General features: G+C 28.3%; 1 protein-coding gene across 1 annotated transcript; it reads right to left on the bottom strand.

Annotated features, from left to right (window-relative positions):
• Positions 1 to 13,738: 13,738 nt before the first annotated feature.
• On the bottom strand, positions 13,739 to 15,102 carry LOC136073989 (TNF receptor-associated factor 5-like). The gene is made up of 2 exons (XM_065786287.1): positions 14,928 to 15,102; positions 13,739 to 14,832 (listed from the first exon to the last, which is right to left on the bottom strand). The coding sequence occupies exons 1-2, from the start codon at positions 15,100 to 15,102 to the stop codon at positions 13,739 to 13,741; spliced, it is 1,269 nt and encodes a 422-aa protein (XP_065642359.1).
• Between the last annotated feature and the right edge of the window lie 419 nt (positions 15,103 to 15,521).

The raw sequence follows: 15,521 nt of genomic DNA, 5'->3' as shown, positions 1-15,521 counted from the left end.
TAATCGAGATAAAAATAGGGATGTGATCTGAGATGTCGCTTAAAACTATACCTTTTTTTAGAGATTTATAAAAAATATCATTTGTTATGATATTGTCAATTAAAGCAGCTGAAGTTAATCTTGTTGGCTTATTATTTAAAGGTATTACCCCATGTTCAAATATATCACTATAAAATTTATTAATTCCACAATTGGTGTAGTATTGTAAACTATCCAAATTAATGTTACCTAATAAATAGAGCAATTTTCTTTCTTGACTGCTTTTTCTTAAAAAATCATTAATAAATATATTAAAATTTCCAATTTGACCCGAAGGTGGGCGATAGCAATAACTTAACCTGTTCGATGCCCACTACGAGTTTACTCGTAGTAAGTTAGCGTCATTTATTTGCCAACTAGATGTATACTCGTAGTTAGCGGGACTTTGATATTTGCCAACTACGAGTAAACTCTTAGTTATACTAACTTATTTCAAATATTATATGTGCATGACTGGTGCTTTGTCTGTTATTATTATTATTTTTTTTCTTAGCTTCACATTCGATTTCAAAAAAATATTACATTAACTTTTTTTATTTTATTCAGGGAACCTTTATCTGCATTTTAAATCCAGGGAACCTAATTTAAATGCAGATAAAGACAGAAATAGCTTAAAACAGATAAAAGTAAAATATTGGTGTTGTTTTAATTTTATTTCATGAAAATTAAAGTGTTAACCTATTTTTTTGAATGATACAGTCTGAAATATTCGCCAATGCATAACGGAGGTCTATTTTCACAAACAAATTTTCTAGATAAGTAGTTTCTTTTTTATTTATAAAAAAGAAACTACTTATCTATAAAATACATAAATTAGATGTTTGTATAAAAAATTCGATGTGCACAATAAAATGTTTTTTTAATATATTAAAAAGATTTTATTGTGCACTAATTTTTATTAGTACACAATAAAATTTTATTTTTATTGTGTACATTTTTAATAATATGCAGTATAATGTAGTTATCAAATATATTTTAGCTTCTAGTCTAATAAACACAACAATTTAGAATTAAGAAAACAAGATATAAATTACCTTTTTTACTCATGATAACTGCCAATGTGCACGTGTAGGGATTGCATCTAGAATTTCGAAATTCGAGAATTCCGGAATTCATTATGATAATATAGTTTCGAATTCCGAAATATTTTCCAGCGAAGTCCGAAATTAAAAATTTTTTTTTAGTGCTCTCCACCTTTTAAGTTGTGTTTTTGGATCTGTACATATAAATATTCTATATTCTAATTCTATAAAAAGAAATAATGAAAACAATTGTAAATTACTGTTATCCTGCATGATACAAGTAGATATAGAGAAAACATTTCTAAATTGCAGCTAACGGTTTCATGTCTTCATTTCATTCACGCGCGTAATAATTTGTTGAGATTTCCTTATTGCGTTATTGCGTTGTTGCAGTTAACTGCTATATATCTTCGTTTCATATCCACATGTAATAATTTTAATATTTGGTAAAACCTCGTGTTCTTAAATTTTACGATTTTTAACAGAGTTGAGAGTTGCTTATTGGAGTGCAATGTGTATTGAATTATTTGTATCAATATTTTTTATGTAGGTAAGCAAATAAAAGCAGGAATAATAGCAGTCAGCGTTGTTACGACATAATATGTCTGGCAGATCTGTTGACATATTTTCAAACATATTTTCTGCCGGCATAAAATTTGTCAGACATATTTTCTATCAATATATTTTGACACATATTTATGTCTGAATTAATTTCTGCTGACATAAAATATGCCAGACATTTTCTATCGACGTATTTTGACAAAAATTTATGTCTGAATTATTTTCTGCTGACATAAAATGTCAGACATATTTTCTATCGACATGTTTTGACATAATTGATGTCTGAATTGATTTCTGCTGACATAAAATATGCCAAACATATATTCTATCGCATATTTTGACATAAATTTATGTCTAAATTATTTTCTGCTGACATAAAATAAGTCAGTCTAATTTTCTATCGACATATTTTGATATAATTTTATGTCTAAATTATTTTATGCAGACATAACATATGTCAGACATATTTTCTAACGACATGTTTTGACATAATTTTATATTTAAATCAGTTGCTGTTTGATATTCTTGAAGAAAAAATTATTCAAACAAAGTTATTGTGCATTTCAGCTTAATTAAAGTAATTAATTTCAGCTCATTAAACTATTTTCACTTAACAGAGTTAAGTGAAAATAGTTGCTGCTTTTTTGCAATCAATTATGCTACATAAAACATCTTTTTTAAATCCTTAAAGCAAACAGCTGTTATTTCATAAAGATCTTTTTCTTTCCTTTTTAGCGATGTCTCATTTAATAGTTTTGAAAAAGTATTTTTAGCTATGTATCATTTGCTAGTATCGACTAGTATTGATGCATTGTTTGATAGTATTTGATAGAATTGATTAGTATGTATTAGTATTGGCGATTTCCCGTATTAAAATGTAAAAATTTTTTCAGGATAAACTAATAGTTAAAAATAAATGAAAAAGTTTTTTTATTATTATTATTTTATTCAAAAGAATAATTTTTGGTTTAGTCATACTAATAAAAACCACTTTCAGTAATAAAAACTCAGCTTAAGATTGTTTTTACATTCTAAAAAGAGAAATCGCCAATGCTTATTAATACTAATCAATACTTTCAAATACAAGCAAATGATGCATCAATACTAGGGTGCATTGAAAAACAGAATTTTTTTAAAATTGCCTTGTAATAGCTCTAAATATATGCTATATAATAAAATATCACTAAATTAACACAAAATTTCGAAATTAAAATATTTTTAGAGTTGCCTCTAGTTCCTTGAACATTTTAGGGCCCCTAATATTCTGGGGAAAAAATTCTTTAAAAGTAGATCAACCTGGTACTCAAAAGAAGCAAAATTTTATAAAATGCTTGAAAATAATATTAGATTTATGTAAAAAATATTATTTTGAATTTCATTGCATAATAACTACGGTTATTCAACTAAAAATTAAAAACTGCATTCTTACAGGTTTTTCGATGATATTTATTTTTTTATAGTTTTTTTATAAAAAAATTATTATTTTCAAACTTATTATAAAATTTCACTTCTTTTGAGTACCAGGTTGATCTACTTGTGAAGATTTTTTTCCCCACATTATTAGGGGCCCTAAAATGTTCAAGGGACTAGAGGCAACTCTAAAATTATCTTAATTTCAAAATTTTTTGTTAAATCAGTGATATTTTATTATATAGCATATATTTAGAGCTATTACAAGGCAATTTTAAAAAATATTATGTTATTCAATGCACCCTAATCAATACTAGTCAATATTATTCAATACTATCAAATGTCAATATTAGTCAATATTAGTCAATACTATCAATGTCAATATTATTCATAATCTATAAATAAGTCATAATCAATAAATAAGTCAATAAATGTCAATATTAGTCAATACTATCAAATGTTACATCGCTAAAAAGGGCAGAAAAAGACCTTTATGTAAGTAAGCAACAAATTTGTTAAATGATTTTTACTTAACTCTTTAGATTAAGCTGAAATGCGCAATAAATTTGTTAGATTGATTTTTTCTTCATGAATATCAAACAGCAAATAATTCAGGTATAAATTTATGTCAAAATATGTCGATAGAAAATATGTTTAACATATTTTATGTCAGCAGAAAATAATTCAGACATAAAAGAGTCAAAATATGTCAATCGAAAATATGTTGGACATATTTTATGTCGGCAGAAAATATGTCTCAGACGTATTTGACAAATAACAACCTTGATAGCAGTTTTAATTTAACAACATTGTTTGATAACTTTTTAATTTAACTTTTTTTTTGTTTGTTTAACAAGTTAATTTATTATCAACAGTACATCTTAAAATGTCTTCAAAGGAAAGTTATTCGGGATACATAAAGCAATGTAAAAAATCAAAATTCTGTTTGGATTCATTTTTTAAGAGGATCAAAAAAACTAACAGCAAAATGTAAAATATGTTATGAAATAGTAAAAACCGTTGGTTCAACGACAACATTGCAGCACACGCATTAAAGAACAATACACAATATTAATGAATTAAAACGGGATGTCGAGCAAGATGAAGGTCCAGAAAGCAGTGCACCAAAAATGATGATTACAAACTATTTATTCAACAAAAAAGATGAATCACTTTCTGCAATCGTATCACGAATGTGTGGCTTAGATAATATGCCGTTTTAGAGTTTTCTGTACGTCTATCGATTTGAAAAATTTGTTTTTGGCTAGAGGCGCTCGAGATTATGTATTATCAAAATCACCTAACTCGATTCGCCAAATGGCTTTTTGCATTGATATTTAGATTGCTGTCTTGTAATGCGGTTTTCAGAGCCGTAATGCATTACGGCTCTGAAAACCGCATTGCAAGACAACAACCTAAATATCGATAAAGATATTACGTCTATAACAAATGATAGGGCAGCTGTGATGCAAAAAGTTGGACGGTATTTGCCATCTAATCAGCAATTGTGCTTTGCACAAGCGATACATTTAGCTGTAATTGATGTCCTATATAATAATTTAAATACAACTGAATTGGTGGCTCACACATATACAGAAAATGTCAGTGTAGAAGATCAAGTGAGTGACTTCAATGAATCGGATGAGGAATACATTGAAGATGACAATGTCGGCTTGATTGAACAAACTTATAATGAAGCTGAGCTTGTTGAGACAGAAGAATTTGGATTCAGCGTTCTCATCAAAAACGTTCGTTCGATTCTAAAGAAATTTCGTTTTTTGAGAACACAAATGATATTTTTCAAGTATACGTGAAACAAGAATTTGGAAAACAGCTGAAACATATAATGGACACTAAAACTGGACGTAATAGCGTAATAGTTGAAATGCTTGAAAAGTTAAACAAGCTAAAAAGCTGTGTTAGAAAATCATTTGTTGACATCTGATATCGTTAAACAAGATGCCGAAATTTTGTCGATTAAAAACATTATCTTTGCACTTCTCCCAGTGAAGTGTCCTGTTGAAGCCCTTTGTCAAGAAGATGTAAATCTGCTCTCTGCTGATGCAGGATTTTTTTATGCTTGAGAATTTCGGATCTGATGAACTTTCATTAAATTAGAAGACCGAAAAATCCAAAGACGAACTAATGTGTCTGGAATTCTTTGGTATTTACACAATGGCGTAGAAAGTGAGATTCACGCATCTTTTACTAGACCACTTTTACTCAACTCAACAAATACTAAATAGGAGCTCAAAAATTAAACCTGAAATGAAATTCTTTAAAGAGAAAGGCGTTCTTGGCAAAATATTAGAGTTCGTCTACTCACATTTGATTTTGATTCCGCCTTCGAGCGTGGAGTCTGAGCGAGCCTTCTCAATTGCTGGTAACTTTTGTACAAAAGTTTGAACGAGACTTGGAGACGCAGCTTTAAGTGATCTCTGCTTCCTCAAGGCATATTTTAGGCAAATAAAACAATTTTATATTTGTTTTTATTAAATGATATACCATACTAGAATGTTTCTGTACTAATTGATTTTGGCATAAATTTATGTTCCATTTTTTTTTTTAAAGAAAGTATTTTTTATGCAATAGATAACAATGAATTATCTCAAATAAGTTACTTTTATTATTTTAAAGACATAAAAAATTTAAAATATTTTCGGAGTTCGACCGAATTCCGAAAAATTTTAATTTCTAATTCCGAATTCTGATTTTTATATTTTCGTCAAAATGTGCATGCCCTATGCATGTGCATGTTCAAAAATATTGAAACAATATTTATAATAATAATGCATCAAATAGCTACATTACTAGTCGCCGCAATGAGTTATACTCATTGCAGTGTTACGAGTAAACTCGTACTTCAGCACTGGAGAAAAAAAAATTATTCTCCATTGTCAAAGTATGAGTATACTCGTAGCGCTTATTTATTGTCACTTATATTCAGAATAAAAAATACTATAGAATTATTTTAGATGAAAAATTTTTTATTTATTGAAATGTTGATATCTAGCCTTGGGAATGAGAATGAAATCGCGCAAAACAGCTTTGGCAAAAACTAATCATTGCAGACATGGCGCGGCAAAGAAATAAAGCATAGTTTAAAACAGCTAGGCAGCTAACGTGTTAAAATTAAATTATTGTTTTTTGTGGTTATATAATTTCAATTGTTAAAACCTCTTTGTCGTCATGAGAATTACTCATGTCAGGCCTCATAATATACATCAAACATTCTTTAATATAAATTATAAATCAACTGTTTTGCCTTCTAATTTTACGCTCTAAAGAAATTTTATTAAAACCTGGTAAACAGTTATTTCCGTTAGAAATTACGTCAACAAAGCTATACCAAGTTTCCAACATTCTAATTAAACTAAAAAAACTAAAAAGAGATTCTTAAATATTTATACAAAAATTTTCAATATTTTTTCATATGCTTTATATATTAATATGCAAAATGTTTATATTTTTGCGATTAAGAAATTCTTTTATTTCATTGGAATAATAAAAGGAGCAGTTGCTTAGTAAAGCACCGGCTCCGATAAAATAATTTAAATACGGATCCGATTCATGGTTTTGTAAAAAGTCATCAGTTTGAAAAAAATCAAAAGAGCTTAATTCAAAATTGCTTAAATTATTCGAATCCATTTTTATTTTTAGATTATACGTAAGTAAATTCTAATAATAAATAAATTAAGTAAAAAAAGAAATTCTTTTAAAAATCACGCGTTATTAGTTTGTTATAAATAACTTTAGCATATTTACCTTTTTGCCTTAGTTCTTTAGGGTCTTTAAACAACTTCTTTCGTAACTCGCTCTTACGTTAGCAAAAATTTTCGTTTATGAAAAGCTTTTGATTCCAAAGTTTTATTTTTATGTATTTGTCAAGGGTAGCTGATTTGTCTTTAAAATTTAAAAATTTCGCAACAATTCTGACTTTATTATTAGTTTTTTTCTTTTTTTCCTACTTGAGAAAATAATAAAGTTTTCTTGAAGTTCAAGTTTGGTTTTAGGTATATCGTGGACATTTCTTTCAGAATCTCTCCAACTTTCGTTTTCTGATTCCTCAACTCCATTAATTCTCAAATTGTTTTGCCTACTTCTATATCCTAGCTTCGCCAATTTTTGCTTCATGGATTCAGTTACAATACTTTCTAAAGTCTTTGGTTTAATGTGATCAGGCCTTGCTTTGGCAAGTTCAGCTAATATTTTGCCTTGTTTATTACTTGAATCAGTGTATACAAAAAACGTTTTAAGTCATTTTTTTTAATATTTGACTTTTTGATGAAAATTTGTTCTTTGAAGACAGTTCCACCATTGTATAGTAAAACATTCTAAATCAGACCTCTCCGTACACGTTAAATAGAGAGCTGAAATATTGTCTGTAAACTAGAAGGTTTTAGGTCAGTGATTTAGAAGGTTTTTGTTTGCAGCACTGAGAAAACCAGCTGTGTTCTGCTGGTAGTTTTCAGATGTTTTTAATCCAATTTTTGTTTTGTTTGGTTACGAGTTTGAGGTTATTTTGGGCTTATTTTATTATTCATGTAGTTTTCTCGCAGTGAACACAATGTTTCGATTTCAGATCTTTTTTATTCATGAAAAAAACTGCCTCTACAAAAATTCCTCGTTCAACTTATACTTTAAAAAACACCTCAAATATGCTCATAAAAAAACCGTTTAGACTATACTTATATTTCCACAAGGAAACTAAGTCAGTCAAATCCGCCGTACAGGGTTTCTCCCACGCAATTTAATAAATAAATTGCGTTATGAATTGAAATTATTACAAATTCATCTCGTTGTTTTAATGAAAAAGACTTATAATGGATGAAGAACCTAGTACTAGCAGTGGAAGAAAGGTTAAAAATGAGGCTATGTGGAAAAGGAATGTTGTTAAAAAAGCTAGAGTGAAAGGTAAAGAGTACATTGACTACGAAGGAAGAACTGTACCTCCTACTACTGTTGGAACTGATTGCATGTGAGATTTGTATTGCAATTTCGATACCCAATTAGCCTTTTAATAATTTGTTTAGGTCTATCATAGCATACCATGCAACATGTTTTCATAAAAACGTCTTAGACAAAACTAATCCAACACGTTCCATATTGTTCCATTTAATTGTCTGTAGGCCCCTCATTGATGGGCTGATGGTCCAAACTTACAAGATGTCTCAAGTCGTCGATCGCATCGTCGAGTTTCCGCAAAATGTGTGCTACCCATTGGGTAATGTTCCAATAAAAAGAGTGAAACTGCAGGATATTAGGAAGCTAATGCAATATGTTCCGGTTGAGTTCAGTGGGTTTTATGATGAACTCATGAGCTAGCCAACAACCGACGAGACGAAGGGCGGGGAAGAGGAACACGACATCCAGTGAGGTGTCTGACAAAGGCTTTGTAATCGGTCCATCTATACATTGTGTGATTTAACATGTGTAATAGTTTCAACTTTGATTTTTAATAGTTTTTTGTACAAAAAATGAATAAATATATAAAAGACAAGCTTTTTGTTATTATCCTTAACAAATGTAAACAAAAAGGTTCTAAGTCAGACAACTTTAACTATGTATAACACATATATATATCCCAAATTTTGATATATATTTTAACAAATCTAATATTTAAAGATGTCAAAAAGCACCCAGAATTTTTTTTGAATTTATTAAAGTATTAATTTTGGGTATAATAAGCTTTTTCTCTTTCCCCGAAAAAATAGTTTTTATGACTTAGAACGTTTTTGTATAGATCGATTCACTTCTAAAATCGACAGATTTTTTTAAATTGTTAATTTCAATTTTATCGTTAAAATGTTGATAATTGTACAATAGTTAAGTTGTAAAATTTTCTTTTAATTGAGCAATTGTAAATTTTTTGCCATTTTTGACTTTTGCGATGAAAGTTTTGCCATTATATAATAGAAAAAAAAAATTTATATTAGAAATTATATATGAGAAAAAAAAATTTATTAGAAAAAAAAATTTCCAAACTTGCTGACTAATTTTTGATTTTAATTTTTCTAGGGAGTTAGACTCCCTCGACGCCTTCCCTCGGAACGGCTTTTGCCTAGGTGATGAAATTAAAAAATTAAACATTAAAATTACTAAGCTGTATAATAATAATGCATTTTTATTTTTATTTTAACGATATTTTTTGTGATACCACTAAACATAAAATTGTTGTTATTTTTAAAATTTCTCTTTTTGTTTCATAATTAAATACAATCAAGTATTATCTTTCAAATGAGCTGTTGCAACACTATTTTGCATAGAAGTTATATAAAATGATTTCAAATGGCGGCGTATTTGAAGCACTTTTTTTAGTAAAATTTTCACTTAGATAAATGATTACTATTAGAAGGAGAATAATAACACAATGGCTACAAAATCAACCGATATCGGCCTAATTTGTAATTGATAATAAGAATATTCCACTGGTTCAATCGCTAATAAGAATACTGCAGCAATTGAAAAAGATAACACCGATTTTATCCCAACTTTAGTATTTGGCTGACCCTGTGTGATTTTTGATACCTATTTTAAAAATATATTTCAATTAGACTGTCACATTAGGATTAGTCTTGTTCATAACTTTGATGATGTCACTGAAGCTTAAAAACCATGCAAAACTGGTTGCATTGGCATTTCAAGCATTAGTACCAGCCAAATAAAAAATATATAGTACCACTACATTTGTAGTATAAAAACACACACAATGTGTTAGTTATGGGAGAAATTTGATAAACTTATTACTTTTTTCCAGTTTATATCTGTTATGGTCAATAAAATGTGTAGTTGCTAAGCAGTTTAGGTATCCATAGCAACTAAAAATCACCATATTAACAGCGATCCTCTAATTTGTAATCAATGCAAAAACAATCATCAAATCATTAAATTATATGACAAGTTATTAGCTTTGCCTACTAAAAACTCCAAAACATGAACCTTGACGATCATGTTCGTCAAGGTTTGTGTTTCGGACTTATAGAGTTGAGAAAGAGTCGAAACCATAACAAGGGTTAAAACCACAACAAAATAACCTCATTAATTGCAGCGTATTTTTAGAGTAATTTTTAAATTTGTCGAATATTCTAGAAAAATTTTTTTCTAAGCGTTTACGAATTTTTCCGAACAAATATTTATAATCTTTGTATAATTTCTCGTTTTCATACGGTTTATGAGATTTAGGTACAACTTTTGTTTGTCTTTCATGAATTTTTGAAACCCTTGCTAGCTTGTTTAAAAAAGTGTAAGTAACCCAAGGTATTACGGCTTACAATATTCAATATACGGCGTAAAATGTTATAAAGAGGTCTTACAATGGTGTCAGTATTTCCATTTAAATTTATTACAATCCCCATGCAAAAGAGTAAACTGATTTTTAAAAAGATTTATATTAGTTTAAAATTGCAAATAAACAGTATTTTAAAAATATTATTATTCAAAGTGTTTAAGTTGAGCAAAACCTTTTTTAAAATCAAGATATTTAAAACTTTGATATTCCTCCTTTATTCATTCCTATCTCAATTACGCTAACATTAGTTGGTGTAGTACTAATAAAATAAATTTAAAAAAATCTTTATTTAGCAAAAAATGCAATCAGAATTATATCCAATGAAAGCTGCTTTACATCCTGCTAACTTTTATTTACTAAATTAATTATACTAAATATCTACCAAATAAATATTTATCAACTAACTTTTATGTTCAAAATTTATAAAAGTATAACTTCAAAAACTTATAATTCGTTATTCATAACAAATCAGATTAAATACTTGACTAGATAATCAAATAACTTCTAAATACAACCCAAAAGTTATTTTGCGTCAACTGAGTTTTCAATTTCAATTAGAGGACCAAAGGCATGAAATAAAATGCTTACAAATAAACTTAAAACTTTTTCAATGTTGAATGAGTTTTAAGCTAAACTTAGACAGTTATTACTAAAAAATGATTATTTACCACAAAACTGTTTCTAAAATTGCAATATACCTTATGATTGATCTATCGCGTAAATGAAAAGTATTTTTAGGCGTAAGGTCCCTCAAAAAATTATTTTCTAAAGCAAAGCATTTAGAGAGTTGTTATATTTTTAAATAAAACTATATTAAAAATCAAAAAGTTCTATCATAAAATATAGCACCATGTTGCCATGGTAACTGATGATATCAAATGTTACAATTCTTGTGGTATCCTCAGAGACCGTCCGTCCGAGTGGAAAAAAGTTGAAATAAAAACGATGAACCGACGATAAGCAAGCGTCCGAGTGGAAAAAAGTTAAAATAAAAACGGTGAACCGACGATAAGCAAGGGTCCGAGGAAGTAGAGTATTGAACCGAGCGATTAAAGTGATGAAGGGATTAAAAAAAAAGTTTCCCGGTTTCTAAAAAAAAGAATGACGCGCATGCGCATGCGCGCAGAAATAAAAGATCAGGTGACAAAAAATTTTATAGAAAAAAAGGTTACAAATGAAATGGATTCTGTTCCCTAAAAATAAGGTAGTGTTCTTTCGTCCAATTTTCAAACGTTATGTTTGGGTAACGTTTTTTTCCGTACGTGACGAAAAAATGATATAGTTGGCAAAATAATAATTTTTATGACATCATTTGAATTTCCAGACATTGTATTAGTTAGCTAAAAAAAAAAAAATTTATTTATCTTCTATATAAATAAAAGGCAATGTGTGTGTGTTTGTTTGTTTGTTCTCTATAGAAATCCAAACCGCCGGACCGATCTCGATGAAATTTGGCATGGGGGTAGTCCTCGAGGGGGAGAAGGTTCTTAGCTGGGTTTTGACCCCTTACCCCGATCCCCGGGGTCAAGGGGGCCTAAAAATGGGCCCCCCTGACCCCGGGGTCAGGGGGGACCAATTTTTGGGCCGATTTTTTAGGCCCATTTTTGGGCCCATTTTTGTGTACAGATATCAGGTAAGCCAGTTTAAATATTGGCCCGGGCAACGCCGGGTAACTCCAGCTATATATATAAAGGGCAATGTGTGTTTGTGTGTGTTTGTTTGTTTATTCTCTATAGAAATCCAAACCGCCGGACCGATCTCGATGAAATTTGGCATGGGGGTAGTCCTCGAGGGGGAGAAGGTTCTTAGCTGGGTTTTGACCCCGTACCCCGTTCCCCGGGGTCAAGGGGGCCCAAAAATGGTCCCCCCTGACCCCGGGGTCAGGGGGGACCATTTTTTGGGCCCATTTTTGTGTACAGATATCAGGTAAGCCAGTTTAAATATTGGCCCGGGCAACGCCGGGTAACTCATGCTAGTAAAAATATATTTACATAAAAGATTACAATAAAAAAGATTATAATTTACGTATAGAAAAATTTATTTTTATATATTCATTTATAGATATATATATTTTTTTATTGTTTATATTGTTCAATTCGTCTTTTAGACATTTTTCATAGTCAAGGCCGCGTAGTGGTCTTTTTAATTTCAAATTTGGCGGTTGAAATTCGTACGCTGGAGCATCAAGTTCGTCTTCCCAGTTTTCAACATCATTTTTATTATTCATTTTTTATTTATAACTAAAAAAAAAAAAAATGTTAGTATAAAGTGGTATAAAAAAAAAAAGAAAAAAATAAGGAATAAAAAAATCACAAAAAATGGGATAAAATATATATATTTCTAAATAAAAAAAAATACAAAAGTTATTTTTTTTGAAGATGACAACTTTGGCATACGCCACATTTTTTTATGCAAAAGTAGCGTTGGTTTACGGAATTTGAATGTACCAAAGAATGGTTTTGTAATGTAAAATAGTAGGAGTACATGGCTGTAAAAAAAAAAATAAGATTAATAAATAAATAATTTAATGATAAAAAAAAGAAAAAAACAGAAAAAAATATACCTTTTATTTGTTTTCTTATTTTTTTATTAGGTTTTCTGCTGCTGTATCCATAGGTTTTCATTTTATTAGTTTGTCTATAAATATAAAATGTTATTTTTATAATGTATAAAATTATTTTCGTGAATATAATAATATTGATCTATTATAATAATATTATAATAGATAATTATAATAGATAATTATAATAGATAATTATAATAGATAATTATAATAGATAATTATAATAATTATAACAGATAATTATAATAATTATAATAGATAATTATAATAGATAATTATAATTATAATAGATAATTATCTATATATAATAATATTAATGCTTCAGCTGGTTCTGGTACAGGTTTATAAAAATAGAATAGTTCTTCTTGTTTAGCTTCTATGACCGCACTTGGATATATTGCGTTCGGTGGTGAATACACAGGTGGTAAATTTTTAACAACGCTTTCTTCATAGGTAGGTAGTCGAGGAATTTTGTTTTTATATTTAGTGACAATATCATTACGATGAAATGCTTTGCATAATACAAGTAAATATTCTAACTTGCTTTCTAATGTTTCGTAAATATGACCGTGTTCGCTTTGTATAGTGTTATCTTTAAAGTATGCTATAATGTCCAAACCATTTTTTAAAGTTTCTTTGATTCCAAAAGGTATTTTAAGCATAAATTTAATCGATTTCACGTTGGCAATGGTTAGTTCCAGACTGATTTCTCTGAATATTTCAATTGTGTTCATTTTTTAATTAGTTAGTCTAAAAAAAATAATGGTTAATAATGTTAGATAAAGTACATAAAAATATATAAAAAATAACAATGATAGAACAAAAGTACAAATACATTTTTTTACATAAAGTATATTATTGAATAGTAATCGTGATAAATAAATTATTGTTAATAATAAATTGTTTTAGTTCTTCGTGTGAAATAAAATTCTTATAACCAACAGCTACATTATATTCAGTGGAAGGTTTATCAAAAGAACTATCGTCTAAAAGTTGAAGATAATTATTGTTGGTAGTAGTACGAGTAAAAAATTGATCTTTATCTCTCAAGGTTATATTGACATTTTTGGTAAAAGGCCATTTTAAAGCATTGTCCAGGTCACCTCGTAATAATTGAAAGTAAATGGCTAGTTTGTTTATGCCGGTACTTCTAGTATAAACTTTTATACGATAACGGTAACCTTCTGATGTGTAAACTGGTTCTGTATAAAATGGTTCATCTGATAATAGCCTGAGATTCATTTGATCAAGTTTGATGATTTGCGTGTCGTTAAAGATGTGTTGTATTACCTTTACTTCTTTAGGTTGTTGAATGGATTTTTTTAAAGCTAAGAATTCTGTGCTATTTTCTTCTAGGATTTGATAAAGTTTTGTTATTTCTTGTTTGAGTTGTTCTGTATCTTGTTGATTTGCTAAAACCAACATGTTGTCATAAAAGAGACTTTTTAATTCTGCCATTTCTTTGTTTATTTCTGGTAGGGTTTGATGAAGTTTGTCATTTTCTTCTTTTAGATTTTTAATTTCTTGGTCTTTTTCTTTAGAGTCAACTATTTGTTTAGTTGAAATTTCTTGAAGACTCTTCATTCTATTCATGATTTGATTAATAGAAAGATTCAAATAATTTAAGTTTTTCTTTTCTTCTTGAATGATTTGGTTTAAATAACGATATTGTTGTTCTTTATAATATTGAAAGCAGATGACAGAGTGTTCATAATAATCTTGATCATCGATTTTGGTATTACAAAAAAAACATATTTTTTGTATATCTAGAAATTCAAAATCGCATTCATGGTTTAACAAATCTTGTACCTTTTTTTTACATGTAAAACATTCGTAGGAGTATTGTTCTGTAGAACAATCTGTTTGATGATGTAAAAGTTCTTCTGCACTAAATTCTTTGTCACAAAAACAGCAAGGATATATGTTGTCTGCCATTTTTTTATTAGTTGCTGAAAAAAAAAAAACATTTATTTATATAAAAAATATAAAAAAAAATATACATGTCTTTTTTAACATAAAAGAATTAATAAATAAATAAAATGACTCAATAAAACATATAAAAGAATAAAAATATAAATGAGGTTTGTTTCAATATCTTCAATATCTGGTTCTTTGAATATATCATTGAATGTTATATTTTCTATTGGCATGTTTTCTGTTTCTTCAAAAACGTCTCCAAATCCAGGAAACATATCTTTAAAATCATCATTATTATTCATTTTTTTAATTAGTTGTCTAAAAAAAAAAAAAAAAAAAAAAAAAAAAATATATATTTAAAAAAAAAAAAAATTAAAAAATAAGTTTTTTGTGAAAAAAGGTTTGATTACGATGAAAGTGACTATATTCGGCGTATTTTTCCAAATTTATAACATATTTATTTTATCGCAACTGTTCGTCTTATGGTGTGATATGATCACGAAGGTGAAAAATTATAAAAGTTCGGGTAAATTGTCCATTTTATTATTAACTTCCAAAATATATTGTTCCCAATCCATTTCATTAAAAATCTTATGAATTTCTTTTTCTATTTCTTGCACTTCTTTTTCCATTTCTTCTTCTAACATTTGTAATTTTAGTCCTTCAATATAATCTGTTTCTTCTTCTTCGATTTCTTGTACTAATTGTTCTAAATATTTTT

Source organism: Hydra vulgaris, chromosome 01 (assembly GCF_038396675.1).
Source record: "Hydra vulgaris chromosome 01, alternate assembly HydraT2T_AEP".
In the NCBI taxonomy this organism is placed as follows: Eukaryota; Metazoa; Cnidaria; class Hydrozoa; order Anthoathecata; family Hydridae; genus Hydra; species Hydra vulgaris.
Note: the sequence above shows the minus strand (reverse complement) of the source record. Positions and strands in the feature narration are given on the sequence as shown.

What these genes read in the sequence shown, in the direction of transcription:
- LOC136073989 (XM_065786287.1), bottom strand. Translation starts at nt 15,102, where the DNA reads ATGAATAATAATGATGATTTTAAAGATATGTTTCCTGGATTTGGAGAC. An exon ending in TCTTTTATATGTTTTATTGA is followed by an intron (nt 14,833 to 14,927) that starts GTCATTTTATTT and finishes TTTTTTTTTCAG; the next exon opens with CAACTAATAAAAAAATGGCA.